We start from the raw sequence: 17,381 nt of genomic DNA on the forward strand, positions 1-17,381 counted from the left end.
ATCATTCTCTAGTGAATTGAATTGGCTGAGAGTCTGCATGTGTGCAAGTGTGTGTATTCTTTTTTGCAATAAGGCTGCTGCTATGCTGGTGTTTCACTAGTTTGCCCTGCCTCACTATGACCTATTGTTAAGATATGACATGATTTACTGGTACAGTGAACCTCACTAAGCTGGGGTTTAATGCCTAAAAATGAGAGATTTCCAATTCCTCTTGAATATATTTTACAACTCTGAAATTCATATTCAGAACACTTCTTATTCTAACACATCAGTAACACAGAAATAGGCATCCAAAAAATATACTTGGTATGAAATTTATTAATTGTATTGTATGTAAGTATGTGTTTAATAATTCTTTCCTCACAAGTAAACGAATCCTTCATCACTGAAGAATCTATATTTATGCATGTGTAACAATGACCATCATTACCAGTACAATCAATCACTGGTCAAGTTTAATTACTTCCAGTTGAATCTATTAATAACTCTGCAGAATATGTGTTGGCAGAGATAGCTACACTACATGGCCACAACATGCATGTATACCTCCAGCAATAAATCATGTCATGCATATAAACCTGAAGGGGCATTATTGTAATGGCTGTGCTGGCAGTGTGCAGTATCCATACGCTCTGGCGTCTCACTGCTGAGGCTGTAATGTTCAGAGCTTGAAATGATCTCTTCGGTCCTCTGTTTGTCCTAGCTGGATGACACCAGCTCGTCTGAGGGCAGCACAATAGACATCAAGCCTGATGTGGAGGAGGTTGCAGTGGTGGAGGTAGTGGAGGAGTATGTTGACCCAGAAGCCTGCTGGACAGATGGTAGGTTGTTGTTTATTATCTGACATTGTGGTAAATAATAACAGCAAACAGATGGGAATTATTATTAACACTGAACATTGGAGGGATGGGCGATATAGGGGAAAATCCGTTTGATGTAAAATGATTGTGAGTTAAAACAGATATGGTTGTATATTACAATAAGTAAAATGGCTGAGGTAATATCAATATTAACGATATTGTAGGGTTGACTTTGCTTTCAGAAAATATTTACACAATGGCATTTCTAATAAATAATCGTCAGTAATGTGGATAAAATGACAAAGTGGGTAAAGGCAAATGATAGAACAGCTAGAGCAGTGTTAAGTTCAGGAAATTACATCACTTTGCTGTAATGCAGCCTTTAAAACCAGGAAAACGCAACAGTTACGATATTACAATATCCAAAATCTAAGATTATATCTAGTCTCATATCACAATAGTGATATAATATTGATATATTGCCCAACCCTAGTACACACTATAGTAATGGCACTGTGACACATTTTGCATTACGCCCTTGGTAGTATTACACATCCGTCTCCTCAGTGTACATCAGCAGCTGTGTTTTGTATTTGTCGTACAGAGTGTGTGGCCAAATACAAATGTTGTGACGTTCCCATCACGCACGGCTGGGGAAAGCACTGGTGGTTCCTGAGAAAGACCTGCTACCTCATTGTGGAACACAACTGGTTTGAAACCCTCATCATCTTCATGATCCTGCTCAGCAGTGGAGCCCTGGTAAGAGCACACATGTGCACGCACACACAAGTATGGGTGTCCCCAGTTTTGTATACACTCATAAACATCATAGTAATGCCTCTACGAGTGCCTGTAATTGTTTTATGAAGGACATATTAAAACAAAGTGTTTACAACATGATGATAAATGTAGGAGATAACATGTTAACAAAGAAAATTTACAGATTAAATAAAAAAAAGAATGTAGCATTCATTTAGAGCAAGTGAATCTCATAAGGATGGGCACGAGCAAGATCATCTCCTACTTTTTGTTTGCAACTGCCCTTGATATGATTGTTGCTAATGGACAGCAAAGTGCTGTAATGCACCAACCTTTCAACGGGCAGAATCCAGCTTAGGTTTGCAGCTTTCTGGAGGGGGGAGGCCTGTGGCCAAATCAAAACACTTATGTGCTGAAGAGTGGATACAGGCAATGGAGACTGGAAGAGCTGTGGGACTGATCAGTCTAGTTTGAGTTTGGAAATGTTTCTTTGTCAGATAGTTTTCCTCCTATGTGTAAAACAACTCTCTGAAAAGGTAAACAAAGCACATAAGTTGCAAAATCTAACAGAAGTAAAGACGTTTTAGAAAAATAAAAATCTAGGTCTGCTATTCCTCAGTGAAATTCAAAAACATGCTGTGTCAATAATAGTCAATCAGACATTAAAGAGGACATATTATGATAAATTTCTGGTTCATACTTGTATTTTGGGGTTTCTATTAGAACATGTTGTCATGCTTTCATGGTCCAAAAACAGCTTTATCTTTGTCATACTGGAACACCTGTATTCACCTTCTGTCTGAGCTGCTCCGAGAGCACCTGTCTCTTTAAGCTCACAACTTGAAAAAGCCCACTCTGGTCTGGTTGGTCAGCGTGTCTGGGTCTCAGTATCTTTGCACTGTCATTGCAGACAGGAAATGACTGTAATGGAGAATAGCAGCTCTTTCTACTGTAGAAAAAACAATAAAAGCTTCTAAACACAACCGAGCATGTTTCGGCAGGAATATGATCTGATGAGAAATTAACATCATCATCAACCTACACTACTTGTTTCACTGAAATTAGCATGTAGCTTTATGTAGCAGTGTACTTGCAGAGACAGGGAATGACCCTGTATTGTGGGGCTTTCTCTTGTTAAAAATCACAGATATAAGGTTCCAAACACAACCGGACACGTTCCAGCAGGAATATTACCCAACACTGGAGAGAAATAGCCAGCATCAGCAACCAAGATTACATGTTTGCCTAAAGTTAGCATGTAGCTACATGTAGCAGTGTACTTGCAGACAGGGAAGGACTGTGTATAGTCGCACTTTCTCCCATTAAAAATCACAGATATCAACTTCTAAATGCAACTAGGTATGTTCCAGCAGGACTATGATCTGAAACTGGGGAGATATGATTTTTTTTCAGCAGCCATGATTACGTTTCCCTGACATTACCATGTAGCTACATGTTGCAGTGTAGGCTACATAATGTACTCCAGTGGCGTGCCTGGCGCAGATGACCATATAGAGAAATCTGTCACAGTCTGACATTAGCTTGTAGCCAAAGTAGAAAAAACAATTGGAAACAGTATGAAAAGTATAATAGGTCCTCTTTTAACAAAATGTTGTAAAGTGTGGCTTACCTCACAGCTTACTCATTTGCAACAATAACATGTGCAATGTTTCAATACAATGACCATGTGATGATTCTCCACTGCTCTTCAGGCCTTTGAGGATGTGTACATTGAGCAGAGGAAGACAATCCGCATAATCCTGGAGTATGCTGATCGAGTGTTCACCTACATCTTCATCCTGGAGATGTTGCTAAAATGGGTGGCCTATGGCTTTGTCAAGTACTTCACTAATGCCTGGTGTTGGTTAGACTTCTTCATTGTGGATGTAAGTACATTTGCATACCATGTTGTTGAATACTAAAGTAATAGTGCACAACTGTGCAACTTTTGAGATTGCAACATCAAAGGAAGGTGTTGAATCTGAGAGACTGGCTCATTGGTTAACTGTTGAGCAGGACCGTATGTGACAGTTTTTAGGAGTCAGAACTGATGGTAGAAAGGTTAATTGTAGGTCAAACATGGATTTTTTTTTGTCTTTAATATGAACTAGACTACATAAAAAAAGCCTCTATGTTATATTGAGTAAAAAATTCATTTTTTTCAGCGCATTTTGTTAATTCGTGCACACATGAGATATTATTATAATTAATTAATAGATTTGTTTCATGCCAAGAGATCATGTCAAAGGTGACCAGTAAATTCTGCTCACCACTACATGCAGTTGGGCCCGCTAAAGGAGAAGTTATCTACTGACTCCAACAAATATCCATTTGTCACTCAGGTTTCAGCTTGTCACATTGAACTTTCTCCATATGATGACAGTATTCTTTTTAAATCTACAGGTTACACTAGGGCTGATCTGAATGCTTCAAAGCTTCAATCATTACTATGGTTATCAGCCTCCAAATCAGTATTTGAATGCTTCAATCTTTGTTTTGCTTTTTCGCCACAAAAATGCTTGGGGAAAATGAAGGGAGGTGGCAAGTGTCACACACGATGAGGCCAGTGTTCTCTACAGGTGAGATGAATTACGGGCGTTCATGTGCTGCTGCTAACTGTAATGAAGCACTTGATTTGCATCTAGTAATGAGGCCTGACCTGCAGCATTCCAAGTTATTAATAACCTACAGAAACATTGCTTGAAATAGTCCACCTTCCACTTTCTCTTCTGTTTCTTTATCACTGTCTCCGTCATACACACACACACACACACACACACACACACACACACACAAGTGGGCAGCGGTGCCAAGTCTATATGAATATGATTGATTACTTTTACCCTGCCCCTTCCCAGGTCGAAGCTTCAAATATTTGCAGGTAATTATCACTGAAGCTTCGAAGCTCCTAAAATGGTATTCGGGTCTGCCTAGGTTATGTAATAATAAACACTTATAGTATCCTTTTTATTACAAAAATTTAACTATATTTTGGGCTATCACCTATAGTATTAACCTACCTTGTCTAGTATTAGACTACCTAGAGCACATTGATAAGAATTTCTGTCTATATATTTCCAAACTGCAGAAATTGAGCAACTGGCTCAGGATTTCAAAAACGTTGTCTCTCCCCTGGTTAAACCTTGGAGATATACGCAGCTCTGATAAGCTAGTGTTTACTATTTTGAGTGCCTTTTGTGTCAATATTAGGCTGTAATGTTAGTTATGTAACAAAGTATTAATCGGTCACAGCTTTAGAGACAAACTTGATCTGTTTTCTTTGTAATATCCAGGCTTTGCTGCAGTGCCTTGTGGGCCACATTCACAGTCAACAAATGCTGCAACTTGAGATGTTACTGTTATAAATGGGAGGGCATTGGTATGGAGTCTGATGTAGAAACACCAGTGTTCACAGAAATTTAGACAGCAGAAGCAGGCATATAATGTGATATTACTGGTGCTCCATGTCAGTGTCACGGCCTACCATTACCAGGGTAGCACTTGAGATTTTGGGCCCCCTGACAGCAGCACAACAGCAACCCTGACACAGTAAATATCTATAAACCCTGGTATGTTTCAGAGCTTCTGTCTAGCTCTGGACTGCTGAGTCATTCAGTGTTCTCTCACTTGACAATTACTATGGCACACAATGTGGTTTGTCCTTTTATGTCGGTTGTGCGTGATGAGTTTCTCACTTGAATTTCTTCCTGTGTCTGTATTTGAAAAAGGGAAAACAAACATTACATGGTATGCTTAAAGGCCCCATGAAATGGAGTTCCTTAAAATGCAGCCAGACTGAACATGGTAAGCTAGGCGAATGGCAGGACATTGCATGTGTGAAGCACAACAAGATAACAGGTTGCAAGTTCTATTAAACAAACTGTGAGAAGGAAGGGGTAGAAAATCATGGTATGGTAACCAATCATGTGTGATGTTCATAAAATACAGCTTTTTATTTTGCTGCTGACTCACTTCAGATGCAGCTCCTCATCAGATTTGTGTCATTTCTACAACTAAATTGTAACAACTACAGTAGAAAGCTCTGAACTGCATTTGGATTGAGAGCACGATTGATCTTTCCACAAGCAGCTGATTGTGGGAGGTGTTAGTGGCGCCTGGCAGCCTCACTATGTTCCGTCTGGCTGTACCTTTAATGTGATGTATATCCTGTTGAAACAGGAAGTTGAGGTGGGACATAAAACAGTGCAAGATAATTGTTACCGCAAAGCCAAGGGGATGTCAGTTAAGAAGAGACAGCCAGCTGATGAGCAGGATTTCATGTTCATACCTGCAAGTGAGCTCACCCTGAAATATTCACAGCTTTCCAGAAAGTCACACTTTTCCGGGAACTTAAAGCTTCATTTTATGGTGTCTCTAAATGTCATGGTGTTTTCATAGACTGAAGAGGAATAGGACTATTAAGAAAAATATTGAAGTTTAGAGACTTATCTCAGACTTTTGGAAAACAAAAATCAATTGATGAAAAGAGTCATATGGTGTCTGTTGACTATACAGCATAGTCCACTGTTTTGTCTGCCTGCCATTTTGTAGTGTTGTCTAAATTCCCAAATGAAAATAACTCTGCCCTACTGTATAATGTTCTCAAGTTATACCACCATGCAAAAAGTAAAAAGTAGTGAATACGTGATGGTTACTTACCAATTTCTCCTGTATCTGCTATCATGCATCGTGCATGCCCTAAACAATGTCCAAATTATTTATGACATACAGTTTAAATGATTAGTGATGATAAGTTTTTATTACAGCAGACTTTTTCTCATAATTTGTTTTTTTTCCTCAAAATATTGAAATGAATCTGAGAACTTATATTTTTCTTGATGTCCTAATCCTCCTACATACATCTGATGATGTGTTCTGTGTTGTGCCTCGATCACCAATTTTTCACCGTCCTTGACTGTGACATCCTGACTGTGTCTGTCTGTGATTCAGTACTAGCATCCTTTATCACATGAAAAGGATGCACTAATTCATGTTGTGTTTGCTGTTGGTTTCTTGACCTTGTCTTTGGGTTTGTCCCAATACCCACACTTGCGGTATTTGGGAATAATCAGTTGCCTACTTGTGTGATGTGTTTCCAGTGACTCTGTCAGTGCCACAGTGCCCGTTAAGACCACAAGCGTGCGGAAGTTTATCAGAGCTTAATGGGACACACTTGAAGACATTCTGCAGCTTGCACAAATACAGGTCTCCGTCGAGTTTAGATGTTTTGTTGATTTAATTTCATTTCCCAATGATGAACATATAGGTAGGTTGATAGATCAACCATAGAGTATAACAAGTATTACAATTAAAAAAGCACATAAACCAAGTTTTAGCATGTAGGTCTTCTATATATAACTGAGTAATAACATATAATTTTAAAAGGTTTTTATCAGCATTTTTACATTTCTCAAATATATTCTCAAAAGGACTTTTGCAATGTAAATAATTCAGTATTATTTCTATCAGTCCAGTTATGAAGAAAAGATAGTTTATTGTAAGTGATAGGCGCTGATAAACTTCTTTGGAGTTTTTGCCATAATCGTGCAGTATTTGGACATGATTATTAATGTCAAATATGTCACAGACCTACTTCTTCATGTCTGCTGATTATTGTCTGTCCTCAAAAATCTTAAAGGGAAACTTCTGTGTTTTTCTACGAGGACCCTATTTTCCCATGTTTGTGTCTACGTGACTAGTGGAAACAATTATTTTTAAAACTGGCCCAGTATTGAGAGAGACAACTGCAGCCAGCAGCTGTGAAACTGGCTGCAATGTAAAAACTCTGGGCATTTGGCACCATCAATTTACGTCCAGTAAAGTGCTTGTTTCCTCCCGCTGACAGGCTTAGATTGTTATTTTAAGTGTCTGACAACATTATGAAAAGGAACCTATAGAGAAATAAAACATTATTCTTCACATTTCCTTCGATCCTGTCTGTCTGTTATTGTGACCAAGTCTTATTCAAGGAGAAATTTCATGCTGAAATCTCATGAGAGGTAACTTATTGCAGGAAGACAATGGTGGAAACATTAGTGAGAGTTGGTGAGAGGAGTGCCGGGAAGAGTTTGTTGTATTGGAGTACAAAAAGCCTAGCTAAGTGTTATCTAAAAGATTTTCTTTCTTTTTGTAATTCTCTTTTTATTGGTTTATAGAAGCAGTATAAAATGTTAACAAAATCCAGAACCAACTGAACATGAAGACCGTAAGCAGAAAAGGAGAAGATAAACATAACGTAAATAAAAACATAAAAATACAGTGGGGGGCTAAAAGTCACATCACAGGGTTTCTATTACTTATCAGACAAAGTCAGGTCTAATGTTTGATACATATACCAGCCATTTTGTCCTGTTCTCAATAAAAATGTCCTTCTGGGTTTTCAAACGGAAAGTCAATCTTTCCATCACATAGATAATATGAACCAAGTCAATCCATTCATCAACACTAGGCATATTTCTTTTCAGCCATTTCTTGGTTAAGGATTTCTTACCTGCCACCAATAGTATTCTCAGCAGATATTTATCCTTTTTTCTCCATTCGAATTCCTCCAGACTAATCAGGTACATCAGTTCAAAGGTTATTTTGGTCGAGAAAATGTTTCAAGAATGCCATGAATTTTAGTCCAAAAGGGAGCAACCAAAGGGCACCCCCAGAAGATATGGAAGTGATTTGCTGCTTTATTCCCACAAAATCGCCAACAGTCCATTTGGCTTGTTTTGCTGCTACCAGCTGCAGTGCCCTCTCAGTGCTGAACCAATTTCAAAATGTTGTCCCTATTGGTCACTTAGACACAAAAACATGGAAAAAAATAAGGTCTAGGTTGAAAAATACTCAAATTTCCCTTTAAAAGAACATTACTGCCAACAACTGGACTGGAATTGCACAGTAAACCATGGACCAAAGTGGAACTTTGGACCAAAGTAGAATTAGGAGCATTAAGTCCATCAAGTATGGGTTGGTGTTTTTCAAACAAAGGACACACTTGCCCACTACAGCAACAAGGGCTGAAAATGCTTGTTTTCCCTGAGGGACTACTGTAGAAATGACATTGGGTTGTTACAATTAAAAAGGGTTTATGCCATTGAGAACATGTGTGTAAATGTAATGAAAATCCAGCAGTCAGATTCTGTGATTGTGTTGCTGACTTTGTGGCCTGCTGGTGGCAGATCTTGATAGGGTCATGCTTTCAGGAGTGTGAATGTGGTCAGTAGATGTGACCACAACTGCCTGATGAAAGCCTTGGCATTTGAGAAGCACTACAGGAATGGTCTCAAAAAACATCTGGATTCAACCTAGCACTAGCAGGACGAAAATGTATTGTGCAAGTGTGTGTTGTCACTGTTTCATCAGTTGTAGTGTATACAGAAGATTAGATAATGAGCCACATCCTAGAGATTTAACACAGCCTACCCCGTTTGGTAGAAGCTGAAAGTGTCCACTGTTACAGCCCGGCTGAATATTCAAGACTTGGACAGAGCATACAGTAGGATGACAAATATAATGCAACGCAATGCAGAAACCATAGACTGTATATAAAGATGGACACCGCATCTTCACGCCCTCCCACTATACGAAAATGATCTTGCACTTTTGAAGCCAGAGTCTGCACCTTAGCATTCAGGAAGTGGAGCCGTGTTCTCGAGTTCAAACAGATACACCAGTCCAAAGCAGCGCCACTGACACCAGTTGACACACACAGCTGTCAATCCTGACATCACAATTAAAACCAAACGTATCCGAAAATTGAACACTGGAACATACATCTGCGTAATAAGTACCTAAAATAACAGAAACCATCTTTTGAAAAACATGTATTTGATGTGATTTTTTTTTTGATTGGCCCATGTCTCATCCTCTAACATGGAGAGGGCGGGGTTTGTGACCTATACCGCAGCCAACCACCAGGGGGGGAGCGAGATGTTTTGGCTTCACTTTTGTGCAGCTGACGTGCTCTATATTTAAATACAGTCAATATAGTGCTGCAGGGATAACATGTTTTTGTAGGTCGATAAGGAAGTATGCATCACCCCGGTTCCCTTGTCAAAAAGTCAAGAGGATTTTTTCAGTGGTTTTTGGATTACTGCAGAAAATAAGCTCTGTAGCAAACACAAGTTTATGATACTTACAAGTTTTGTTTAGCAAGATAGTCCTCGCAAATGAACACCACTTTTATGATTTTCAAAGCATAAATGCAATCACCAGAAATAAAAAGCTAATGTTAGGCTATAAACCAACTACGCTACAGTCACATGACTTCAACGTCACCACCACAACAAGGCTGTAAAGCTGTGTTTGGCACGATGACGTTCTGTAGTCTCATTTAACCAGTTGTAAGCTTCAAAATTTACAGTTGGGGTATTTACTGACATATTTTATGTCATAGAACAAAACTTGAAAGTCTCTTAACCTTGTGTTAATCACAGACCTTTTTTCAGGCATCTAACCAAAAATCCATTCAAAGAAAACATTGACTTTGAGACGAGGGAACCGGGACTGCAGAACTGCTAACTCATTTTTGGGTTTTAGGGCTCATTACTGCACCACTCTACAACCCTCCAATACATACTACTTTTGTGAATCTTATTTGTAGTTGCTGAGACTGCACAATAGAGGTTTTGGCAATTCCTCAGATTTCAGTCTATGGTCTTGTCATATTGGAATGCATTATATTATACAGTGATTCTGCTGATTTGTCCATCCATTGTATATATAAAGTAATAATGGCCAATGCATTTTGATCAAAATGTTTTATTCCCAAATGTCTGTATTGACCCAACAATTGTTACCAAAAGAACTGAAGAAAAAAACTACATTATATAATTAACTTTCTCTTCCGAAATAGAAATAAAGACAGCATCTTATTTCTACCCTTTATTGTTAGAAGTCAAATGTATAAATAAAGCTTGTGATGAGAGAGAAATGAGTCAAGTTTTCCAGGTCATGTGATGGGATCCAATGCTTGTCAAACCCCTGACTGATTCTCTAATAGAAAACCTCACATATGCAGAAATCTCAGTATGTTCTGAATTGGCTCGTGTGTTGTGCAGATAACTTCTCCTGACTTTCCATGCAAATCCCTACCCTAATATTGACCTGTCCTCTCTCTCACAGCAGGTGCCTCTAACTGTGTCTCTCTTTAAGTTAAGAGAGACATTGTGCAGCTGTCGAGAGGGACTGAGGGGGTCGGTGTTTGAGGGTCCAGGGTAAGGTTTGTGTGCTGTGTTGGGACTCGTACTTTCACAGGTTATCCTCTCTCTTCTAACCCTGAAAGTTGTCCTCAACCTTCTGCGTTTTCTCTCCCCCTCTTTAAGTAAGATGCTCTCTGGTGTGGAAACTGTACTGTTCTGTACTGTGTACTGTGTGTATATTATTGTGTCACATTGATTTAGTGTTTGTGAATACATCTCTCCTCTAATTTTTTCCCTTTGTTTGACTCTTTATCTTCTCTCCCTCTCACTGTGTCAACCACAAGTTTCTTTCCAGGTGTGCTTACTGTGCTGTTAAGCTGGTTATCACGCTAGACTGGCTTGCCAAACTAAACCAAACATAAGCAAACAAACACATAAAAAAGGAAAAAAGAGAATTTGGGTCATGTATTTATTGACCTTTGTCTATTGTAATAACCCCTGTTTGACCTTATGTTATATAGATACATATACTTACACATATGGAAACTATATATGTACTTATATATATCTGTATATAACCATTCAGCCATCCTTTCAGTATATTAAGGGCCCACCCTTCTCTCTATATCCCCTCTAACTATGTGGGTCCTCTCTTCCTTTGCCTCTGTCTTTCCCTCTCCTTCTGTCCCTATCTGTGTAGGTGTCTATAGTCAGCCTTATAGCTAATGCGTTGGGCTACTCCGATCTAGGCCCGATTAAATCACTCAGGACACTGAGGGCCTTGAGACCCCTCAGGGCCCTGTCACGTTTTGAAGGGATGAGGGTAAGACCTAAGATACCAGACAGCTGGTCCTTCTGCATGCCGATTAAATAAAAGCATCAACGCATGCTAGAGATGGCAATTTAGAAAAAATTTAAAAATGTCGCTAAAGGGAAATTTTTGTAGGTAAAAGCTTTTATCAGTGAGAAGCTTTTTTGCATGGATGCAGATCATCTCAGATGGTCATAATACATCTGATTTGATTTATCATATTTCATTTCATATATTATAAATTAAGTGCTATGTTAAGGCAATTTGCAGTCATTAAAATAACAACAAAAGACCTAAAAAAATCTCTCTTGTGCCTTATGAAACACATAACAATGGCAGGGATTTTGACCTGAATGATGCAAGACGTTATAATTATTCCTAAGCTCTGAAGTGATCAGTGCCGGCTGAGAGAACAACTAGAGGTTGGTATGAACCATCACACAGAAGCTGTTCAACTGAATCACAGCACTGGGTTAGTGTAAACTGAAGTCATGCAATCCAAGCAAACAAGCCAATTAAAGTGTTTCTGAGCTACAGAGCCCTCCAGTTGTCGTGTTATAGACAAACAAATTGATGTAGAAGGTTGTGCAGATGGTCAATTAATCTTTGTGTGCACATTTATTTTACAGTGCACACACTTGATTGAGCCTTGACCGTATGTACAGTTTCCACATCAATCATTTTGTAACCACGTGACCCCTGGTGGGCTCTGAACTGAAAAGAAAGACATATTGTCTTTCTACAGTGGCAATTGGGTTCCTCTGATCTTTATTTTAACGTGTGATGGCTTGGATCAGCATCTGGTTGTTGCTTGGCGGAAAAAAAAAGATAGAAATCTTGCCAGTGTCTAAGCTCAGCATCCACTGACTGTTGCTCTGCCTCAAGTGTCCTGTTATCTGATCTTATCACAGTTTGGCTTTGGCATTGTCACACTGGAAGATCAACAAACTTCTGGTTGCATATCCCCCCTCCCCTCGCCATCCTCGCTCACCACTCCTCAGTGAATGTCATCACCATGATTTTCATGATCTCCATTTTGCAGTAGTTTTAAGAACTGATCATGTGGATGCTTTGTCTCTATATTTTTAGGCAGAACTCTGAAATGAAACCTAGATACTTTTGATGTTTGATGTTTGCCTGTAAAGTTTTTGGTTTATTTGGCTTTCTGTTACCATGGCACCTCTGTGTTTGGAAATGCACATTCTTAAGGTGTCCTCCTACCTTAGCTTTATCTCCTCCAATATGCACACTCTGGTTTAGTGCAGAATAATTTCTACAAATCACATTTTTATGCTTAATTGGCAATATTTGTGACCCTGGAGCAGTTAGACACAGACACTGTTTGGGAATATTTGGCAATATGTGTTTTCTTTACATTTCGTTAGGGCTGGGGGATATAGAGAAAATCAAATATCACCATATTTTTGAACAAATAAATCTATATCGATATTGTGATATCGCAGTATTGTAGGGTTGAGTATTGGTGTTTCACAAAATATTTACACAATAAGATTTTTGATAAATACTGGATAAAATGACTGTGGGTAAAGGCAAATAATAGAACAGCTAGAATAAAATAATAACAACAAAATCTGGTAAGTTCAGAAAATTACATTACTGTAATGCAGCCTCTAAGGGGAAAAAAAACAACACTTAAAATATTACAGTATACAAAATTTGGGATGGTATTTAGTCTCATATCACAATATCGATATATCAGGATATAGCCCAGCCCTATGTTCAATGTAAAAGTGCATTATTAGTCACATTAGCCTTGCAGATCTAACTCAGCATGAGAGTTATTGTCTGCTACAGTTAGTTGTTGACATGATCGTGTACAATTATTCAGTACATCAATACAATCCTTGGTACAATATTTGGATATGTAGGTAAAGAATAATTGCATTTGCAAGGGATGTAACAATATCTGGTGGCACAATACATTGCGATACAAAAATGGGATTATATAGATGTGGAGCTGAAATGGATTGTAATGTAACCAGTTTAAAATGAAAACCAAAAGGGACATGTGCTCTCCATCTGCATCAGCACATTGTTAACTAAACTGTTTTTTAATTTTCCAGTTTTATTTTAAATAGCTGAAAATTTGGTTGTTAAAAAAAAAACGTATTCATATTTAGTCGATTTTATTATTTGACAAATTTAGCACCAAAATGACAATGAAAAAATGTTTTAAGACCAACTTATTGGGAGTAGGGATGAGCAGTTTAACCAATTTTCCTATTCAAGTACTTGCATAAAATTATTATAGAGTACTTGCAAAAAAAGTAACTTAAGAATAGTAATGTAACCTGGCCAACAACACTTAAGTGTGATTTGAAAAAAATCAGCAAACTTTCTGTTGCTGCCATTACACAGGTTAGACGCAGCACTGAAGGATTGTTTACAGAGATGCTCTCCTACCGGTCTGTTCACCATCTGCCCATCGGGGACAAGCTGACATCCGACACAGAGCTGCTTAACTGTTCCAACAAGCTCTCACCAATAGTGAAACAGCTTGACTCTGTCTTAAAACCCATTAGTAATCATTTGGGCATGAGCATTCGTTCGGATGTTAATATTCGTTCAAAGTATAGAGTAATAGCCACCCAACCTCCTACATGTGATCATGACTTTTATACTTTCTTTACTATTTAAAATGGGTAACATCTTATTTCATTGTAGAGCTGTGTGCAGCGTATTACTTCGCTCAGCATCTCCTTGCCCTGCAGTCGCTCTCTGTCTGTTTATCATGTGACTGCTGCAGCGGGAGTATGAGGCCTGCCCTAGGGAAAGTGGATGAGTGTTTGCACGCACGCACGCACGTGTGCGCATACACACACACAGTTAGCTAATGGTTATTAATGGGCTTAACAACAGAATCGAGCCATTCCAGTGTTGGTACAAGTTTGTTGGGACCGTTTAACATCTCTGTATCAGATGGTAGCTGCCGCTGGTGTGTTAGCTTGTGACCGGATAGACGATGAACTGGACTGCATCCTACCTACATAACAGCAGCAACAGAAAGTTTTTTTTATTATTTTCTATGTTAATGTTAATTGTTTATGGTTTAAAGCTTGGTTGTTTAATAAATGAATTTCAAATTTCACATCTTTTATTGGCCAATCTACATTACTAGTCTTAAAGTCTGTAGTGATCCAAGTGTCCTGAAGCCCCGACATAAAACGTTGTTTGTTTTTAGCCTCATTGTAGCCTGTAGCTCTAACTGCCTCCCTGTGCACCATGCTCACATGTGCGCACTTGTGCGAAATGGTGAGACATGGGCACCGCTTTTTATGTCGGGGCTTCAGGACACTTGGATCACTACGGACGAGCAGTATGGAGATATTTTGTGGTTTCAATTATGTGTTTTTGGACGTTTGAATCTGGGGCCCCGTAAGCATTTGGACAGTCACATTTTGTTTTTGTTTTTACAAATATCATAATGAGCACATCAAACCATGACTCTGAACTGTGTCATGCCAAATCATGAACTGACAGTATTGTTACACCCCTAGAATTTTATTGTGATGGTTTCATCTTGTGCCAAGAAATCAGATTACACACCTAAAGCCTGTAATGGAGGGAAAGAAAGTGCATTTCTTTGTATTTGTGTGTTGATGTGTATGTGTGAACATGCAGTTGGTGTGTGATAGCTAAGTTAAAGCATCTCTGTTTTCTTGCTGTTCTCTTCAGGTTGTGGTGAACGCCTTGGTGGGTGCCATTCCCTCCATCATGAATGTGCTGCTGGTGTGTCTCATCTTCTGGCTCATCTTCAGCATCATGGGTGTCAACCTGTTTGCTGGAAAGTATTACTACTGTTTCAATGAAACAGCTGAGGAGAACTTCCTCCCCGACGTAGTCAACAACAAAACGGAGTGTTTTGCACTCATTAATGCAAACGTGAGTGAAGTCAGATGGAAAAACGTCAAGATCAATTTTGATAATGTGGGTGCAGGATACCTGGCACTCTTGCAAGTGGTGAGAAACCTTTCGTGACACTTTTGACACTGACATTTGATTCTCTCCTGTGATATCAGGTATTTAACCTGTTTCCTCACAATGTGTCTGCCCACTTTACAGGCAACATTCAAGGGCTGGATGGACATTATGTATGCAGCAATAGATTCTAGAAGGGTACGCTTTGTGCAGTTTTAAAGTTGGACTTTCAGGTTGTTTAGTAGTGCAGTTTTGTACGAATTTTCTCTTTTGCCATGTTACAGGTGGAGGACCAGCCTGTCTATGAGGACAACTTGTACATGTACATCTACTTTGTCATCTTCATCATCTTTGGCTCGTTCTTCACCTTAAACCTCTTCATTGGTGTCATCATTGATAACTTCAACCAACAAAAGAAAAAGATAAGATTGATTTCCTCACTTTCACCTTTTGAGAATAAGCTGCTTTGTAGATTATTTGAAGAGATCGTTTTGGAAAAAATGCTTAATCGATTTCTAGATATTAGCCAGATGACAAGATCCAATACTGTTATCATCTCTGTTCATTAAATAGGAAGCCACTGCCAGCAACCAGGTAGCTGAGCTTAACATAACAACTGGAGGAGAGGGAAAATGTTAAATAAAAGAATACTAAACCCCCAAAGTGATCATTTGTATGTCAATTACTCACCCTATGTTAGGTTGCATGTTCATGAAGAAACCTTTTATTTTCTCACATGCCTCCACAACAAAGAATCTATAAACAGAGAAAATTCTCAATGAATTTAAGTAATAGGGGTTCACGTTTAACAAAAGCAACACTATAACATACATTTGTTTACAAACTCTCACACAATTCGTGCAGTATAATACCAATCTCATTTATCCATGTGTATGCTCAGTACTTCCCAAACACATGCATTTTTGCTAAAACCTTTCTGTTTAAAACACTAACACTAGGGCGCGTTACTTTTCAAAGCAGCTTCCTATGATGCACTCATTCACGCATATCTAGTGTCAGCCAAAAATGTTGTTGCACATTTCCAATCCATCATTAGCATAGTTAGTACACATTAGCTTCAAGGGCGACTTGCTTACTGTATTACACGTCGCTGTCACCCTGAACGTCCTGCCAAACCCAACTGTATTAGAAAAAAAGGAATGAATTGTCGTATATTTGTATTGAACAGCCAAATTGGATTTGACTGACATAATTCTGAGTCAGGTACAGCCCTAGTTTTGATATAGCTGCTGCTGTTGTTAAATGCACCTGCCTTTAACTTCACTTTATCAAGATTTGTCTCTGTTTTTGAGTTCATGTGAGAAAAGCAAAGTTTTCTTAAAGAATTTAAAGATACAGTCAGTAACTTTTCTGAAAATAACCTCTGTCATATTTGCTCAAAACTGTCAATATGTTTGAAAGAAGTACATGAGACAGAAAGTCTGTGAAAAAAAAATCCTGTCCCTTCAACTTTTCCTTCTGCGTGTAACGGCAATCAAGATTCTGTTACTGCCTTGCCTATTTTAGTGTACTGTTTAGCTGTAAAATGAGAACATTGGTCCAGCTGGTGAGCGATTCTTGGTACTCCCGATTAACCTTTATCTGCTACATACCACAGAATGAGTAATTGATTTACCAATTGTTATTGTGGGACTTAAGTACTCCTTTAATGAGTTTTAAGGGAGTTAGTGAAGGAGCTGGGCTATTTCCCTGTTTCTTATCTTTGTGCTAAGCTAAGCTACCTGGCTGCTGGTGATAGTGTCGCATTTACTGTACAGACATGAGAGTCGAGCACGAAAGCGTGTAAGCATATTCCCCCAGAAAGTCAAATTATTACTTTAAGCTCAGAATCCTAACATTGTAAACAAATATAAGAAACACCGTTTGTATTCCACTTATCACAGTTAAATGAAATGTGAAAGTGTATTTGGATTCATACAGAAT

General features: G+C 38.7%; 1 protein-coding gene across 7 annotated transcripts in view; it reads left to right on the plus strand.

The window, feature by feature from the left end:
- The window catches only part of scn8ab (sodium channel, voltage gated, type VIII, alpha subunit b), a 68,914-nt gene that overhangs the window by 45,672 nt on the left and 5,861 nt on the right, over positions 1-17,381 (plus strand). For all 7 annotated transcript variants that reach the window (XM_078161677.1, XM_078161734.1, XM_078161790.1 and 4 more), the window contains exons 19-25: positions 704-821; positions 1,405-1,559; positions 3,272-3,445; positions 11,388-11,510; positions 15,195-15,479; positions 15,582-15,635; positions 15,722-15,859. In XM_078161677.1, the coding sequence (XP_078017803.1) occupies positions 704-821; positions 1,405-1,559; positions 3,272-3,445; positions 11,388-11,510; positions 15,195-15,479; positions 15,582-15,635; positions 15,722-15,859 (1,047 nt within the window). The remainder of the gene's footprint in view (positions 1-703; positions 822-1,404; positions 1,560-3,271; positions 3,446-11,387; positions 11,511-15,194; positions 15,480-15,581; positions 15,636-15,721; positions 15,860-17,381) is intronic.

This window comes from Epinephelus lanceolatus, chromosome 1 (assembly GCF_041903045.1).
Source record: "Epinephelus lanceolatus isolate andai-2023 chromosome 1, ASM4190304v1, whole genome shotgun sequence".
Classification (NCBI taxonomy): domain Eukaryota; kingdom Metazoa; phylum Chordata; class Actinopteri; order Perciformes; family Serranidae; genus Epinephelus; species Epinephelus lanceolatus.